At 39.2% G+C, this 18,978-nt stretch overlaps 1 protein-coding gene across 5 annotated transcripts in view; it reads left to right on the plus strand.

The window, feature by feature from the left end:
* Positions 1 to 18,235, plus strand: part of shc2 (SHC (Src homology 2 domain containing) transforming protein 2) — a 34,251-nt gene extending 16,016 nt beyond the window's left edge. For all 5 annotated transcript variants that reach the window (XM_017717556.2, XM_017717557.2, XM_017717559.2 and 2 more), the window contains 11 exons: positions 2,129 to 2,189; positions 2,288 to 2,407; positions 3,194 to 3,247; positions 3,416 to 3,467; positions 5,341 to 5,467; positions 6,104 to 6,281; positions 9,002 to 9,095; positions 10,288 to 10,455; positions 11,698 to 11,990; positions 13,191 to 13,347; positions 13,786 to 18,235. In XM_017717556.2, the coding sequence (XP_017573045.1) occupies positions 2,129 to 2,189; positions 2,288 to 2,407; positions 3,194 to 3,247; positions 3,416 to 3,467; positions 5,341 to 5,467; positions 6,104 to 6,281; positions 9,002 to 9,095; positions 10,288 to 10,455; positions 11,698 to 11,990; positions 13,191 to 13,319 (1,276 nt within the window). In that variant the 3' untranslated portion in view covers positions 13,320 to 13,347; positions 13,786 to 18,235. The remainder of the gene's footprint in view (positions 1 to 2,128; positions 2,190 to 2,287; positions 2,408 to 3,193; positions 3,248 to 3,415; positions 3,468 to 5,340; positions 5,468 to 6,103; positions 6,282 to 9,001; positions 9,096 to 10,287; positions 10,456 to 11,697; positions 11,991 to 13,190; positions 13,348 to 13,785) is intronic.
* The last annotated feature ends 743 nt before the right edge of the window (positions 18,236 to 18,978 follow it).

The raw sequence follows: 18,978 nt of genomic DNA on the forward strand, positions 1-18,978 counted from the left end.
GTAGACGAGGGCATGTTAAAACCGGTATTGAAATGGGTGGACTGTGTTTAGGGAAGAGATGTATTATGGGAGTGGTTTAGCCTATGATAGCATTACTGAGCAGTGTGGGCTGGCTGTGATGGGAATTGCTGGAGTTGTTGACACAATTTGTAGGGTGTGTTTTGCCAAAGCTGCCCAATATAAACTGTTTTTTATGCAGGAGGAGGAGGGAGGTGGTAGAGGGAGGATGAGAGAGAGAGAGAGAGAGAGAGAGAGGAGAAAGAGAGAGAGTGTGAGTGGGTGGGCTCTCACATCAGTCATCGTCATGAAGCCAGCATACAATTTCTGTAAGACTGATCATACGGTAAATAGGGAGGAACACAACAGCGAAGAACAGTACACACAGTCACACACACATAAATACACCAACATGCCAAATCACAGACTCACATATGCATGTTGCCATACTCACCTTAAATTCAGACACACAGTGGTGGTCTGTGAACATAAAGCTATTTGCAGCCACAGCCCCCTTTCATTTTATTTAGCAATTAAGCAACAGAAGCTGGTTTATTGAAAATAATCCCTCAAAAGTCCTTCTGTGGGGACAGTCGCCACCTTTAAAATTTTAATGAGATATCTGATATCCATCAGGTCCTTCACCCAGGCACTCAGTCAGCCACCAAGCCATCAGCTCAGTGTCCCTGAGGCTGCTAGAGATGCACTGTCTGACACACTCAAGCAGCCACCATTACAGCTATAAACGTCTGTTAATGTCCACCAACATAGTGAACAAAGAAAGAAGCAAAAAAATGTGACTCTTGCTGCTTCTGAAAGCGTTTCACCCCAAAGCTAGATCACGGTATTCTATTCATGCTGAATGGCCAAACTAATAACACTGACATATTTCTGTGGTGGATATGCCTTCTTGCATGTCTCACTCACTCTTGGCTGTGCTCCAGAGCTTAGTAGACTTTGTGGTGACCTTAAACTGGCATTAAGTCTGAGGCTAATTTCACTCAATGTTAATGTTTATATGAAAGTACTGTTTATATCAGCCTGTATAGACCTGTGCAGACAAACGGTGCTTGGCAGATCCATGTAGGCTAAATGTTTTCCATTAATGTCATTATAAAGACTATTGTTTTTCTTTGATGTTAGACCTTTTGGAGACCACCCTTTTATTTATGAAATTTGCAGTTAAAGTGGCCAAGTACATGCTACTCATTTTTCAGATTTAACAGAAAATTAAACAGAAGCCTCAACAAATAAATGCAATTTTTGACCGTGTTTAGTTTACCAACCCTTTGACTTCATCACATCTTCCATTACTTTTGGGATACTTGCTTTCATTTAATTTCAGAGAAATGTGCAGTAATATTTTTCCACAACTCCAAATCCAACTCCACAGTTTGGATTTTCTTGCACAACCCAAGTAATCCCAAACACATGCGATGATGCTGTGGTCTGGACTCCATTTTCAGTATTCTAGTGCAAATTTTCTATTTTTGTCTGTTTCCTTTCCTCAGTGAGGGCTTCTTCACAGTTACACATCTTTTCATAACCATGGCAGCGAGTTGTCTTATCACAGTGGAAGGATGAGTGGTGCATGATTTTCTCTCTCAAGAAGAAAGCTACTTAAGTATTTAAGTACTGTTACTCTGAGGGTGATAGTTTTTGTGGTCTTTCAGGTCTTGCTCTGTTGTTATGCGTCTCATTTTTTCTGTATCATGTAATCATTGTCTGGAAACTTTCACTTTTCCTTTGACTTTCCCTCTTTTTTATGCAAGAGGATTATCTTATATCGAATCTCCTCAGTAACACCTCCTTTAGCCAGTTTAGATGCACATGAGAAACGTGTGATGCAGCTAAGGTATGTTTGGGTATTTGTTTGTGGACATATTATTGTCTCTTTGGAGGGGAACTTTGTCAGTGACACTTTTAGGAACAGCTTCTGTTGGAAAACGTAGCTGTAACTCAGTGGCTGGAAGGGATGGGAGAATTAAAGTGGCAGTAGTGTGCATAAATGTAAAGAGTGGACAAGTGTGTGAATGTTTGTGTATTTTTTCATATTTATAACATACTGCCTTCGTTATGAGAAAACATATGAAGTCTCAGAAGTGCAAACCAACTGTGTGTGTGTGTTCAGGGAGGCCATCAACCGGCTGTGTGAAGCTGTTCCAGGTGGGAAGGGTCCCTGGAAGAAGAAGGTAAGCAATGACGATTATTGATCTCCACTTCACATTAATATTCAGATGACACTGTCTAAATAAAACAGCTCTATTTTGCATTCATATTTTGTCTGTAGGCTGCCAACAAGGCCCTCCAGGCCATCATGGGGAAAAGTAACCTGCGTTTTGCTGGCATGAGTATTGCTGTCAACATCTCTATAGAGGGCCTGAGTTTGCTCGTCCCCACCACACGACAGGTTAGAAACTTCCACAGAGTCTTTACGCACTTTGAGCCTCACATCTGAGACTTAACATTTCCCAGAAGCTACATATAGCAATAAGAGACAGAAATGTAATCTTAGTTACATAATGAGTTACGTTTACATTCTGTATACACAGGCTCTAGTCTGCATTTTTGTTTTGTTTCTTCCAAACAACTTTTATAATGAGATATCTTTTTAACTGGTTTATTCACTCAACTTTAAGTGAGATATACATAATATGAAATTACACCATGCTCTTGGTATGGATTGCGATAACTGAGACTTCTTAGGCTTGAAAGAATTGATCTGTGAAAAAAAAAAAAAAATTATATATATATATATATATACACCTCAATTATAGCTGATGAGCTGAGACATGTTTGGTGTTCAGATTTGACTTCTTCAGTTTAGCACTGGAGCTACAAGGCTAGTGCTTACAAACACTACAGATCAATAATCACCCAAATCAACCCAGAGCACTCAAATACACAGGGAGGTTCTATTTGTTTTCATAGTTCATATTAAGTGATACTGTGTCCTAAACCACATTATCAAATTTGCACGACCGGATGCAGTTTGAGAGAGTTGAGAGAAGTTTTAGGGATGTATTTACAGAAAAGATTTTGCTTGAATTCTGGTGTTTTTTTTTTTTGTTTTGTTTTTAAGGTTCAGATTGAACAGATCGACTTGGGGAGTTGTTGACTACACTGATTTTGACAGAGTCAGACATTGTTGTCATTGTTGTTTCTCTCCCTCTGTGTCTTTCTGTCTGTCTCTCAGGTGATTGCACATCACCCTATGCAGTCTATTTCCTTTGCTTCCGGAGGAGATACGGTGAGTCCTCAAAGCACTCTCGCTCTCCTAATGCCTATCTGAGCACTCTGAGAGCGGCTTCCATTCCCATCTTTAATGTCTGCCTATCAGAGCAAATTGTTTCCAGTTTTATTAGGATTCAAGATATTGATATAAACAACTCATCCCACTGCATTTTTTATTTTTCAGGATACACCTGATTATGTTGCGTACGTGGCCAAAGATCCTGTCAATCAAAGAGGTATTGCTGATTTCCTAATGCATCCGCTACACTGTAGGTGTATAGGCTAGCTATATTTCATCACTACTTCGTCACTACTTCGCTTAGCTGTTATGGCACCTCATAGATCTACTACTTTGCCCTGATGGCTAAAACAGATGTTTAAACTGTATGTTGTCAATTATCAGTACTGTAGCACTGAACATAGAAATTTTACATAAAGAAATACAACCCCATTTCCAAAAAAGTTGAGATGCTGCAAATCATTTAAGCCCTATATTTCATTGAAACACATTCCAAAATATTTACACTGTGTTTCATTACCTCTTCTTTTAACAGCACTCTGTAAGTGTTTAGGAACTGAAGAGACCGACTGCTGTAGTTTTGAAAGTTTCCCATTCTTGCTTAACATAGGATTTCTGCTGCTCAATAGTTCAGGTTCTCCTTTGTCGTATTTTTCATTGTATAATGTGCCAAATGTTTTCAGTGATGACAGGTCTGGACTGCAGTCAAGCCAGTTTAGCAGCCAGACTCTTTTAATACAGAGCAATGTTGTAGTGAAACATGCAGAATGTGGTTTGACACTGTCTTGCTGAAATAAGCAAGGCCTTAACTGAGAAAGACATTGTCTGGATGGCAGCATACGTTGCCAAAACATGTATATAACGTTCAGCATTAATGGCGCCTTCATAGATGTGCCAGTCACCCATGCCATGGGCACTAATGCACCCCTATACCGTCATGAATACTGGCTTTTGAACTGTGCTCTGATAACAAGTCTCCATGGTTTCCAAAAAGAACTTCAGATGTTGATTTATCAGACCACAGGACACTTTTCCACTTCCAGCTCAGGCCCAGAGAAGGTGGCAGCATTACTGGATCCTGTTTATATATGATTTCTTCTTTGCACTTAAGAGTTTTAATTAGCGTTTGTGGATGCAGCGCCAAAGTGTTTTCACAGACAGTGGTTTTCAGAACTGAGGCCATGCAGTGATTTCCACTACAGAATGAATTTTTAATGCAGAGATCACAGCCAGCAAATACTGGCTTTTAGCCTTGTCCCTTACATACAGAGATTTCTCCAGATTCTCTGAATCTTTTAATGATATTATGTACTGGAGATGGTGAAAAGCAAAAGTTCTTTGCTATTTCACGTTGAGAAATGTTATTCTTGAATTGTTTCACTATTTTATCACGCAGTCTTTCAGAGAATGGTGGACCCCTCCTCTTCTTTACTTCGGAAAGACTCCATCTCTCTGGGATGCCCAGAGATGCCGTATATTGTCTTTAAAGCATTTTCAATTAAATATAGGATTTAAATGATTTGCAGATCATTGCATTTTGCTTTCATTTACATTTTTCACAGCATGCCAACTTTTTTGGAAAAAGGGTTGTATTTCATGTGGAGTGTTTCAATAAAGCGTAAACTGATAAATGATGGCTAAGAAAGGACCCATGCCTAAAGCAACCTAAAACCACACTCAAGCAAAAAAACATTTCTCCTTCAATGACAAAAGTGCAAAAATAGAGGAAAAAGTAGCTACCAGAAGTATCTGAACCCTACAGAACTACAGCGGAACAGACTGAGAAGATCTTACTTGGATATTTATAGAGTAGCTGAGGTCGTTTTCATTCTAGCCCGTTTTTGTAAGTCCATCTGCCTGCATGGTATGCATGCACGCAAAGGTGAGTTAAGGATCCAGCACAACATTTATTATCTAAAAAGGCTGACTATTTACTCCTAGCAAAATTTGTATCCCAAACATGTCATAGCTTGTCAACTACACTTAGAGTAAGTGGAAAATTGTGTGCATTTGATTTTTTGCTGAACTATTCCTTTAAGCAAGCTGAAGTCTGCTTTCCCACATGGTTAAAGTATGCCTGTATTTCTCAGCATGCCATATTCTGGAGTGCTGTGATGGCCTCGCGCAGAACGTCATCAGCACTATTGGCCAAGCCTTTGAGCTGCAGTTCAAACAGTATCTGCACAGTCCACCAAAAGCCATCCCCAGCATGGACAGGTAAGAGGCAGAGCAAATAGCCATCAACTGATATTGATACAAAACTCAGAGTAAGATGATGCTCAACACAGACAAGACGATTCTATTAATATCAAAGATGCCGTCTTTTCAGTTCTCTTCTATATCATTTCTAATGGCCATTCCAAACAGAGCTGAAACATGCAGGGAAATATCTGATGTGCTGTTCTAAAAGCATTGTCATTGTTTTGTGGTGCACGCGGTGGTAACTGGATACACAGTGCTCAGGTTTCTGATCGCCATCCTCTTTTGGTCCTGATGAACTAAGGGTCATTATTTAAAGCTAAACTCATTTCATTGGCTCTCAGAAGCTGCAAGCCTGATCAGTGTCACATTTTTACCAGAGCAGACAAATAATCTCTGTCACTGTGCTCTGGATTTTAGTCCCATCGGCAATTAACCATACTCCCTCAAAGCCCGATGAGGTACAGTAATAACCCTATTTAGAGCATGTTATTTCCAATATGACCCTATAACCTGTTTTGTGAGTGAACAACAGGATTATTGTTGTTATTTATAAATGTTTGTGTTCTTATTATGTTATTTAAGTAATGAAATCAGTTTAAGCTGTTATTAATTGATTACCTGACTATGTTTATACTTGAATGATCGTGGCAGGAACATCAGGACAGAGGAGTCAGCATGGGGTGATGATGAGGAACCATCAGAGCATGATTACTACAACAGCATCCCAGGAAAGGAGCCTCCACTGGGGGGAGTGGTGGACTCAAGACTGAGACCCTCAGGAGCATTGTTGGGCCATGTGCACAGCCTACCAAACAGCAAAACAACACAGGTAATCAATTACTCAGTAAAAAAAAATCAATTGCCCTGTTAAAAAAAAAAAAATTGATTAAATTATGTTTTCTCAATGAATCAGCAATGATCAGCTGGCAGTCTGCATGATGAAAATGCTTATTTTAAATTCCTCTATTGATCTCGCGTACAGCATGAAAACAGCTTGATGTATGCACTTACTTATATATTTACTTTTTGCCACAAAGTATATATATATATATATATATATATATATATATATATATATATATATATATATATAAATTATACACACAAATGTTTGCAAACTAAGAATATGAATGTTAGCCACTGGATCTTAAGGTAGTAGGTTTTCCGGCGGAATATGTAGAATGTTTGAGTAATTTACAAAAGGCACAAATTCAGCAACCATACTGAAGCAATGCTATATGCTCTCTCTTAGATGTTCTGCTATTCAAACACACTATAGATTAGAACCTGATCAGACCTGCTCCTTCAGCTCCGTTCTCTTTTTCTTCCTGCCTTAGTTACTTATTTACTTATTGTTATTAGCTCAGATCTACCAGAACTCTTGATGTGGTTAGAGGTCATCTCTTTTCTGAACTGGCGAATATCTCACCTCACTTCAGTGGAGCTTCTGCCTCTCATAAAGAAATTTCATATATCCATCTAAACACTGAGGACGTTGAAGGATATGAAACCGCATCATGATCAACACGATGTGACCTTTCACTGACCTTAGCTTACTGTAAACCAGAGTTTATAGGTAACGTCACTACTGATGTGATTCAACAGTGAAATATGAACAAATATGAAAATAATTGATCCAAAAGCTGTCAATAAAAATGATATCTCCCTCTTATGATCATTCACACTCTTACTGTCTATGAAGTTTCTTAAAATTCTCACTTATTTCCCCTTGATGTCTCACCTAAAGCAGAGACGTTATAAATAAACAAGCTCCCAAGTCTTGTCCTTCAATCAACACCCCGCCTGCTCGTTAAGCCTCTAGCTGTAAAACCTCAGATGTGGAGATCTGCCAGAGCAATCTGTATACATATATATATATATATGAGTGAAACGTTACAAACTGTTTATGAGGGTTTTGGTAGGTTTTTCCATTGATTTCACATATATGTTTGAAACGGTGTCCCGGTCGTCACTTTCAAGGTCTTGTAACGTTACTGACGAGATGACCAGAGATCCGAGAGATCAGACCTTCATATAAAAACTGCCTAACGTTAGCAAAATTAGCTAATAAGCAACCAGTAAATTCTCTATAGCCAGCTATACTGACCACAGTTTGTCACAAATTCATATTGTAGGCCTTTTCACTCTGTAAACTACTATTTTACTCTGTGCATGATGTATTTTGAATAAGACCTAATGTTTTTGTATGTTTTTGGCTAAAATACCAACCGACTTTACCTCCCCAGAGCAGCACTGAAAACCACCCCCAGGTCTGATATGATCGGCCAGGCCGTGCTGAACGGCAAAGGGCCTCCCTTTCATGTAGTCTCCGGGAGCTGGATTAGAGCAGCGGCGGCAGCGCCTCCCCCAGTTTGCGCCCTGCCATTATATCATAGTGTAAATTTTAAGAACGAATGAGTAAAACTATTGATTTAAAATCAGTTAATGATTTAAAAATTCGGAGTAATGTACTCCTACCTGCGCGTTTGTTTTGAGGAGTTCTGTCAGAGTTTTCCCCTCATCTTGACGGATGAAGTAATGTTTAGAGACGTTTAGACAGTTTGTGATTGGCTGAGAGACATGCCCATCATTATTTTGCAAATGGTCAGTTAATTGATCAAGCAGTTGATTGCCCCATCACTATAATATAATCTACAGTAAAGCCTTCGTGAACTTCAAACTGATGATTTCGAATGCAGTGCTGGGACTCCCAGTTACTGTTTCCATATGTCCTCTGCTTCACTTGAGTGACTTGGCAAGCTGGGAGTATCAGCAAGGAAAACCAGAAAAACAAGCAAACAGGCCAACAGTATAGTTAGACTGCACCTCCTTTACAGTTCTTAATCCATATCTCCTGTGTTTAAACATTCTTTGTGTTCTGTGGCCAATTTATTTTATTCTCTATAAGCTTTTCACGTACAAAAACCTAAAAACCTCTAAAATCCTGATGAAACTGAAAAATCTCTATAATGGTTTGAAAATGACTCATCGACAGTATATAGAAAGGAAATATAATATTTTGAGGTTTTTAGGTAATATCCATATCACCCACTCTTGCTAATTAATGCTGACAAGAGAAGTGATCCATCTTCTCCTCAGCCTTTCTAAGAGCTTTCAGGAAGCTTGCAGCCAGTGGAGCCATCATCAGTAAACCTAGAGAGACTGTGCTGGTGTTATAAGCCTGATGTTCAATTCAGCTCTGATGTGAAATGACAGGCTTCTGCTAATGTTGTTCTATTGCTATGGCTCGATTCACTAATAACCTGAAGTCTGTTTATCTGACATTTATAAGAGTTCATTCAAACTAATGTGGGAATTAGAGTGCATTAGATCATTGGGTTGGTGGTGGGGGCTATGTTTGTTATTGTGAGCTCCAAAGAAGAGTTCTGGTGCATGCAAAATAATAACCCATCTAAGGTAATTAGAACCTTGTTAACTAGCAGGCCTTGTTATCTACCAGATCTATAACCATTCAGTTCTAGCCTCAAACCAGTCTTTGCTATTTGGAGTAGATTTCCAAACAGATTCCATTCTTGTGTATATTTTCAGGCTGGATCTGCAATCAGGAGAGATGCGTCCTCTCTCCCTGCGGCTCAACTGTGTTATGAAGTGCACTGGGACACGGAGAATGGCAGTAGCTCAAGTGAGACACACTACATATTACTGTCCTGAATGTATATTTTAAGACCTTCAGAAACTGTATGTATATTTCATTTCCCCCAGGAGGGTAAATTACTACTTATCAGTCAGAGTGCAGGAGAGGAAAATATTAAAAGCCAGTCATGCACTGGAGGGAAACTCTTAGTAGCCAATCAGAGTATAAAAGAGAAAATAGCAGAAGCCAATCAAAATGGATGTGGAAATATACTAATAGCCAACTGGAGCACAAGACCAAAAATACTAGACAGAAACCAAAAACAGGCAGAAACATCATCATGATAAATGAACAAGAGAGAAAATCCTGGTAGCCAATCACTTGAAAGGAAAATATCACAAGTCATTCAAAGGTCAAGATGGAAAACATCACTAGCCAAACAAAACACAAGAGAGGTACTACTGGCCAATCAGAGATGAGTAGGGAAGAAAATCAGCAAGGGAAAACAAGCCGTAGTCAGTTAGAGTGCAAAAAGAGAAATTGCTATTAGCCTATTAGACCAAAGATGAAAATTCTAGTAGCCAATCAGAAAGCAGAAAGTAAATACCACTAGATACTCAGAGTGCAGGAGGTTCTACCAGCTTTCTACGGTACAGAAATTTCCACTGGCTGATATCAGCTGGAGGGGAGATACCAATAGCCAATTAAAGTGCAAGAGGGAAAAATTCTAGTATCCAATCACAGAGCAGGAGAGACACCCCTTCCTAATCAGACTGTATAAAAGAAAGATACAAGTAGCCAAGCAAAGTGCAGGAGGGAAAATAGGAACCAATCAAAGACCAGAAGAGAAAATACCACAAGCGAGTTGGAATAGGAAAAATACCAGAACTCAGAATGGAAAATAGACGAGGCCAATCAAAGCACAGAAGGGACGATGCCAGAAGCCAATCAGAGTATGGGAGGGAAATCTTGATAGTACATCCAAACATAAGAGGAAAAAATACCACTAGCAAATCTAGTGCAGGAGAGAAAATATAAGCCAGAGTGTTGTATGGAAAAATATATTTTGGGCAGCCCCTTGGAACATTTTCTTAAAAAAAACCTCATTGCCACTATCATTAGTCAACTATGCAGTACTGCATTTCAGTATATAAAGCATAGATTAATAGGTCAAGCAACATAATATCAGATCCTTTTTTTATTGTTGCTGGCTGATTGCATAGCTGTATATCATTTGTAGGTTTGACGTCTGATGGATATTTGAGAGCAGATGGACATCCTCCTGGAAGCCGGGACTATGAAGAGCACCTGTATGTGAACACACAGAGTCTGGACAACATGGACCCTGCAGCAGACAGGCAGGGAGGACGCAGACCTGAGAGCCCCAAGAAAGACATCTTTGACATGAGTAAGTTAAAGGTCATAGCCAAAATGTCACGGTCTTATAGTAGCTCAGTACTGGACCTCTGATTGACCCAGTGTAGACCTATTCTAGGACTGTGCATACTAGTTGATTTGTTTGGTTCTGCTTAAATGGACACTCCAGCCAAAATTAACTATCACTACATCTCTTGTAAACATGCTCACTCACATCCTACAGCAGTGTGTCTCTTGAATTATATTTTCAGGTTGAAAGACTAGGAAAACCCCCCCTATGATGATGTATCTTGAAGGTCCGAGGAACTTTTGACAAAGTACAAGTGCTTTGGGGGTGACATGTGATTTGGCCTTTAAGTGGCCTTTTTCCACTAAACTGGCTAATGAAGCCAGGTAGCTAATGTTACTGCAAGGAAGCTGAATAGCACATCTAAATTCATTGGCCTCTGCATTGGTGAATTTCTTTTTTGACATAGGGAGGATTCAATGTTGTATGATGTTTTTGCATGCTGGGTATTGTAGTGACAGAACATCGATGGATGAAAACAGGACACAAAACTATGAATTATGCCGCTGAAGGATGAATTGCAGTGGCACAGTATATTAACTTAAATGACCAATGTTAAATACTTGTTTTTGGCCAGAATAATATAGTTTAATGTTTTTTTTTGTTTTTTAGGCCAGAATCCCCCTTTAGCTCACCTGTTGGTTTTGTATTATGCAGAATACAAAATAGAAATAATAAGAACAAAAGAACAAAAAAAAAAATAAAAACAAGAATAGAAATCTACTTTAAAACAACACATTTAAAATCTCTTAGTATTACACTTCTTCAAACTGTATTGCTCTCCATCTGATCCTATGTATTCCCAGGGAAAACCCACCCCAATTCATTATATGAATGACTACCAATCCTGGCTCTGGAGTACCCTCCCTTGCATTGTTTAGTGTTGTCCTGTGCTTATACCCACATCACTTCAGGAAAGGCTTGATAATGAGCTGGACTGGGTTTCCCAAAGGCATCTTTTTACGAAGATCATATTGAAATAGTAGGGCGAGCATCATACTTAACACTGTCACTGCTTTTAAGATGATCTTAATTTTTTTTGTGTATCTGGGCCCTGATTTGTTGGATCAGGTGTGTAGGACCAGGCAAAAAACTTAAATATGCAGAGACAGAATACTACAGGACCAGTTTTGGGAACGACTAAACATATTTGGTCTTCTGTGCTTAGCCACTACTCATTCACTGACCATTCTGTGCGGCTCACAGGACCATTTGAGGATGCTCTGCGTCTGCATGAGGCTGGTGGCGGTGTGTGTGTGCTTGAGGACCAATGGCCAAGCCCCCCACGCCGCCGAGCTCCTGTGGCCCCTACAGAGGAGCAGCTCCGCCGAGAGGCCTGGTACCATGGGCGCATGAGCCGCCGTGATGCTGAGAAGCTCCTGATCCGCGATGGAGACTTCTTGGTGCGGGATAGTGCCACAAATCCAGGGCAGTATGTGCTGACAGGGATGCACTGTGGCTTGCCCAAACACCTGCTGCTTGTGGACCCTGAGGGAGTGGTGAGTACTTGTTCTGTAATGTGTCAACAGAATGTAGACAGCAGCTCTGAACAAGTCCCTTTACATGCCTACGATGTTCCAGAAAGGTGTTCCAAGGGATATATGCATAACTAAGTATAAATTTAGCTTAGTACACATGTTGTATCATTCTAAGGCTAATGCATGTTTTAAAATATTTAATGACAACATTATTTTACCCCATCCCTTTGCAACTGAAAGGTGGAATGATAACATGAAACATGCCCAAAAATTAATGGTGAGGGTATTTTTAGGTATTTTATGGGGACTTTAGCGACTCAGAGGAAAGCTGTTAACAACTTAAAAAGCTCTGAAGCATATCAGTACCTTCACAGTAGCAAGGATGGACAGATAATGATGATAACTGTGTGCAATTACATCAGTTACATCCTTTTAAAAGCGGAAAGTGAGCCTAGCCAGGGCCTGAGGAGTTGGTACCGCCAGGCTTGAGTGGTAACAGACTCAGTGGATCATGCATAGCAACACTTGGGAGGACATACAGTGACGCTACAGCTTTTTCATGGAAGGTTAGCTGTAGCAAGCATAGGTCGATAGATCATGATAGTTCATGAAGTAACATTAAATCAATGCAGACATTTACAAATGTGGAGGCCCAGTGAGGCCCTGCAAAGGCCAGGATACTCTTAGAAATTAACTGCGCAATTTCCCTAATTCATTCATGTTGGTACCACTTAATTTATGGCCCATAAATATACATAGCTTGTTTTCTCAGCTGTCTAAGGTTCTCTGAAAAGTCTTTGCCAGCAATAAAGTTCAAAGGCATCAACATTGTACAGCTTTCACAACCATAAAGAACCACGGAAACTTCATTATTTCCAGCTTCTCATGGTTTATACTCTGTACAATCCAAATTCTGACGGTGATTTTATTTTTGCAGCAATGAATTCTCTTTTCTCATTTGTCAACATCAGCAACTAGACATCCAGAAGGCTTTAATCTAGCCATGTAGGCCTTGCAAAAAAAAGATTGTAGTATAAAGCTCAGTGAAATCAAGCAAGAGTGCAGTCTTCATGGACAGTGCTTACCTTGGACTAAAACAGGGCAATGACTTGAGTTCAGAAAAACATGGATCCATATTTGAGCTTCATTGACAACATCTTGCAAATTTCTACCATTTGTTTTTGGTAACGAGTGTGGTTTTATTTCATTCATAACTCTCAGGTCCGAACGAAGGACATGCTGTTTGACAGCATCAGTCACTTGATCAACTATCATCTGAGCAACAAGCTGCCCATTGTAGCAGCTGAGAGTGAGCTCCACCTCCAGCAGGTGGTCTGCAGGAAGCAGTGACCTCCACCCAAACAACATGCATGAAAGGGTAAGAATCCACACAATCCTAAGTAAAGTAAAATTTAACTAATCAGTCATAACATTCTGTGTATTAATAGCAATCATACCAGTTAAAAGAAATTTAAATTTAATGTCATTTTAAATGCAGACTCTTCTGTGTCTGTTTGTTAAATGCAGAGTTAAATCTTGCTTCAGATCTTTTTAAATTTGAAGCTCTTATGGAACTGGCTTGTAACTAAGTCAATCAGTCACTCACTCACTCATGTTTAGCAGGCACCTTTAGCAATAAAACTGCTTTGATGCTTCATAAGAGCAATGCTTCACATCAGTGACACTGTGTGTCCTTATTAAAGTCCTATTTAATAAGTATTTCTGGTGCAAGATTTTTAGTTCAAGCTTTTTAATAAATGGGTGATGATGAATCTTTATTGAATCACCAGCAGACAATGTTGTTATTTTGTCCCAGGTTGTAATGAAGCTAGGCCTCATCCTGTGCAGACGAGCCTGGGGCCCCACACTTTTGCCTTAAACACGGACTCTCAGCTTCCATTGGACATGTGGTATCACACATGGGATTCAAACTACGACTCCCAGCATGCCCTTCTGTTCAATCAACACAAAGTTTGAACCTAGGGCCAGCCAGACAGCTCACTGAATGGGAGTCTAATGCACATTTCCTAAGACAGAGATCTGCAATTTACAGCTCACATTTGTCTTTTTACTCTGGAACATTCCAAATGAGGTGTAATTAAAAGTCACCTCTTTGAAAATGTGAACAAACAGTGACTACGCTTGAGTGCATTCGTGTTCAATGTGCCGACATTCAGTTATATCCGGGTACTGGGTCAGTTTCGGAGTCAAGGTATTAATGTCTTCAACCAGGAGATGGGCACAAGCTTCTCATTGTGCTATATGATTTGTTCTCAGGACGCAGTATTTCATATGGACATAACATGGACATATGATGTTTCATAAGCTTGATGATGTCGCTCAAGTCTGTGTTATGCTGTCTTATCCAGTACATGTATAATTTATGAAACCTCAGGACCAAATGCACGGTCATGCTTCTGTAATGTTGTTTTTTTATCATAGTATCAATTTGGAAATTCATTGTCAAGTTTTACGCAGCATACCGGCATATCACATATTGTGGGCATGGCATTTCACATTTCATCTCTGTAGAACCAACAGACAAACTGTACATCTTACTTAAACATGGTATTTCATGTAGTTCAAAAATATGTGTATGTGGGCAGATTCAGACTCTCCATATGTCTGGATTCTTTAAACGGGGAAGCATTTTTAACATTTTAATTCTAGACTTTTGGGTAGTTCAGTAGATACAAGGGTGAAGTGGCATATATGCACTACAGATGGAATATTGGTTTTGGGCTAATATCAGTAAAAAATGCGTGACTGTATAAAAAGAAAGAACAAATTCGATCCAATTCTGTATCCAAACTATTCTGAAATAGCTACACTCGCACTGTGTGATGTGATGTTATTGGCTCTGTATCTCTTCCTGTGTAGAGCGTTTGAGTAACATGATAGCCTGCTTTTAGATGCTCCTCTTAAAAGAATACTAGAGCTAAAAATTTAGCTTTCACAATTTTACATGTTTGGTGTACAAATGATGCTTCTTTAATTAAGTGCTGGAGCTACAAGGCTAACATTGCTTAAAAAAACAGCAGTCAATAGTCACCCAAACCTTTTCCATAAATACATCCCCAACACTTCTCTCAACCTGCATCAAACCGCATCCAGGTCCTCATTAGGGGTTTGGGAAGCAGTATGATTTGCTGTAAACTATAAAAATGAACAAAACATCACTGTCTAGCAAAACAAGCAGGCAGCCAATTTAGACAAGACTACACTAATGATTTCTGTTCATAATGTATATTTCTATTTATAAATATATCTTTATGGTTTGAAAATTCAGGATTAATTATAATTAGAAACAACAGAAATTGAGAGTGCACTGCCACTATCTTCCATGTGCATGCTAAAATGGCTGCCCGCTTCCAATTTAACAGCACTGTGTGAGATTTTTTAATAGTCAGGAGGAAAATACACACTAAAATATGGTCTCTGGATGCTGCTATGAGTCACCCTGTAAAGCATAAAATAATCATTTCAAAGACAGAGTCTTCAGGTCAATCACCCAGGAGTGTTTTGGACCCATCATGCGTCTTTATGTATTAACGTCACACATACAGGCTGGTCCAGTTTGATGTTTAGGTCTCGGAAGACATGTACTTCACCAAGTTTTGACCTACTTCTCTTTGAAAACTCTTTCAACGCGAATTCCAATGACCAGATTTATCTGCTCGGGGAAGGGGCCCGAAACACAACCAACGTTACAAGTGTTCTTCTGCATGTTGCAGTTACACATTTCCATCAGAGAAATGTTTAATCCCTACCATCTTACATCTTACAACTATCTTACAGTTCATCTTTTAAAATAACTCATTTTAATGATTGTAATGGCTGATGCTTAACGTTCCAATATCAGTATCGGTAGTGGAAATGAATTAGTGCCATCATGCGATCTCTCATTTGCCCTGTTCACAGTGATTTTCAATTAGACTTCCTGTCTAAAATCCTTTAGTTGACTAACAGGAATTGGCAAAAGGCTCAAACATCTATACAAGCTGAACATCTACAAAAACAAATTGTGTCTAAAGTATCTGCACTGAACTACCTAAAGTGTATTTATATTTTTAAAGTTAAAATGAGGTGTTGACCCCTTTTAAGGTTGAGTTCCTAAGACAATGAAATAATACTAAGAGGCTTTTTGTTTTGTTTTTTTTCTGTTTTTGGAGGCCATGTTGTCATAACCATAAAACAATACTAAGAGGGTTTTTTTGGGGGGTGGGCATGTTGTCAGTAGCTCTGAAAATAAAAAGAAATGAAAACTAAAGGATTATACTAAGTTTTCTGTGGTCATAGACATGTTTCCCATCCCCACTGGGGCCATGTTTGTTACTGTTTGTTGCAAATGGTGAAGATTTTCTTTTTCCTAAGCACCTACAGTTAATAGCCTATTAATATACCACAACCCAGAACATGCAGGCTTCACTTCACAGAGTATCTTCCTCTCTGTCCACTCTCTGGAATATAATATGGGGACGGTTCATTTGAAATTGCTGAAATCAACAGTAGAGATGTTGGTTGATCTGGCCATTTAAATTTTGCTGGACATTAAAGGGAAACCATTTTTGATAACACAGGTCTTGAGAAGTAAACCAAGGAGGATATGATTCATTGTAGAGAAACTTCCTGACTCTGATTTCTTCACAGTGGTGGTGAGGGGAACCAGAGATCACAATGTCCATCCATCCATCCATTTTCTAAGCCGCTTCTTCGCCAGGGTCGCGGGGGGTGATGGAGCCTGAGCAAGTCTTCGGGCGGAGATCACAATGTGTACAGTGCAAATATAGCCATTTTATTTATTTTTTATTTAAAAAAAAAAAAAAACAGAAAAACAGTGAGCCTATCCACGTCTAATTTTTTACATGTAATTTGAAAAAATACATTTTCTAAGTGTGTTGATTGGCCCTGTAACACTCAGCATGTGTCTCTCTGACATACAAAATTACATTTTGGGCCAAAATCTCACCTCAAAACTAAATGCCTGCATCAGCCAGTGCATTCAGACGTCTGGTTCCTATCATTACCACTGTCAAAAATTTGTACTCAATTTGTTTCTCTAGAACAGAGCATTTCAAATCAAACCACTCTAAGTGACTTTGTTTATAACCTAACAATGTAATGCAGAAATTTTTAAAAATCTGTGCAATTACCCTTGAAGACCCTTCTATAACTGTTGTCTGGTTAGGTAGTATTCATATCATGATAATATGCTTAATCATATCTTAGAAGTACTACAGAAAGACCCAAGTTAAGACATGTAAAGCAGTAATAAATATGTGTTCTGAGTTTGTCACCATGGAGAATGTTGTTACCAATCATCCAGCCAAAATTAAATGAAGAACAAAAATCACTAATAAAATGAATTATAAAATTAGGTTTCAGAATTGTGAAAAATAAGCATTATTCTGCTCTAAAACACCGGGGGCTTGTCCGCTGTAGGTTTTAAAATGTTAAATCACAGGAAAGGTGCAGTCTTTCTCAAGTGTCAAATATCACTACAACCTGAAAAATGGATGCTCCATCCAACAGCTTTATTATGCCAGACTTAAAGCCATGCATGTTTGACCCACAAGAGCCTGAGCCCAATATAGAGCCTTGTTCTGTAAGCAACCGTTCCTGCTAATGCAAGCTTAGACTCCACAGCTTCAACTGAAACAGCCCGAAAAGTTTAAAGTAGGCCATCTAACTGTTAGTGCCTTGAGCCAAGACATATAACTTTTAGAAACATAGCCAAAGTTAGTGAGGCAAGCGCTGTAGTTTTTAAATTGTTTTAGTGCTAGGTAATGCTAAGTATGTCTCTAGTGCGTCATCAAGCCATGATTTCAGGTCCACCCAAAATTCCACAATTTACAGTTATGTAGTTCACAGTCTTCAGTCACGTTTTCAGCAGTTATTTTCTAATGTGTTTCGAAACAATCTCTGGGTTTCCTTTACACAGACTTTAAAGGCACATTTCTATAGTGCCTCATGAAGGTTCTTGAACCACAACATATACAGTGATTACAGTAGCACTTTGATCCTTCAGTGACTGAGACAGCTCTGCATTTTACTTCCTGTCTGCTCATGTTGATCAGCCACATGACTGACAGCACACCTGCAATATTCACAAGTATTCACAACACAAAATGCTGTGTATTCCTTCCTTTAGCTGCTGTCCTGCAGGGTACCTGTGATTCACTATTAAATTCCAAAAACCTTTTCTGAGATGCTGTGATATGACAATGTAATATATATCTGAATAAAATATATTTACATCAACACAATTCAAAAGTATGCTAACTGGTCTAATATATTTGATTTGTGTGGAAATGATATTACACATTTAAAAGAATCACTTTCTTCAGTATGCAAGTATTTTACAACAGAGAGGTTAGTGACCGTCTTGAAATTCAGATTTTTGCAGAATCAGCGGTACAAGAGCTGACATGAGACACAGAGACTTGTCAGGTTGCCATCAATCCACATATCCCCTCCCATCCAGACCACTTTCTCAGCATATTCGTGTAACCATGGAGTTGCTGTTCCAGTAAAGTATAAACAGGACAACAGTGTGTGGGTTATTTATTTCTTAGCTTCTGTGCTAAGTGGATTTGAAGTGATACAGTACTTGGTCCTGCAAAGCCTTGCTCAGCAGTTTTGGATGCGCACAGCTGTCACGATTGGCTCCTCCCTCTCCTCCATGTGCTTTTTGTTTACATTTTATTGTCCACATGCTTCTTTGTTTTGAGTCTAAGTCCAGCCCCCTTGTTGTCTGACTCTGCCCTGATCGTTGCCACCTGTTTTCCGCCTGTCCCTCATTATCCTTGTTTTGTATTTAAGCCCTGTGTTTGCCCCTTGTGTTTACTGGTCTTTGATATAAGGTTTGTGTTTGAAGTGTATGTATTGTTTGAAGAGTTTTCTGGCCTGTTTGGAGTTCTGTTTTCATTTTTGTCCTGCTCTCCGTATTGGCTCTATGACAATGGACTGTTCTGACCCTGATTATGGAGTTACACTTAATAAATCTCGC

The sequence above is a fragment of the Pygocentrus nattereri genome, chromosome 15 (assembly GCF_015220715.1).
Source record: "Pygocentrus nattereri isolate fPygNat1 chromosome 15, fPygNat1.pri, whole genome shotgun sequence".
In the NCBI taxonomy this organism is placed as follows: Eukaryota; Metazoa; Chordata; class Actinopteri; order Characiformes; family Serrasalmidae; genus Pygocentrus; species Pygocentrus nattereri.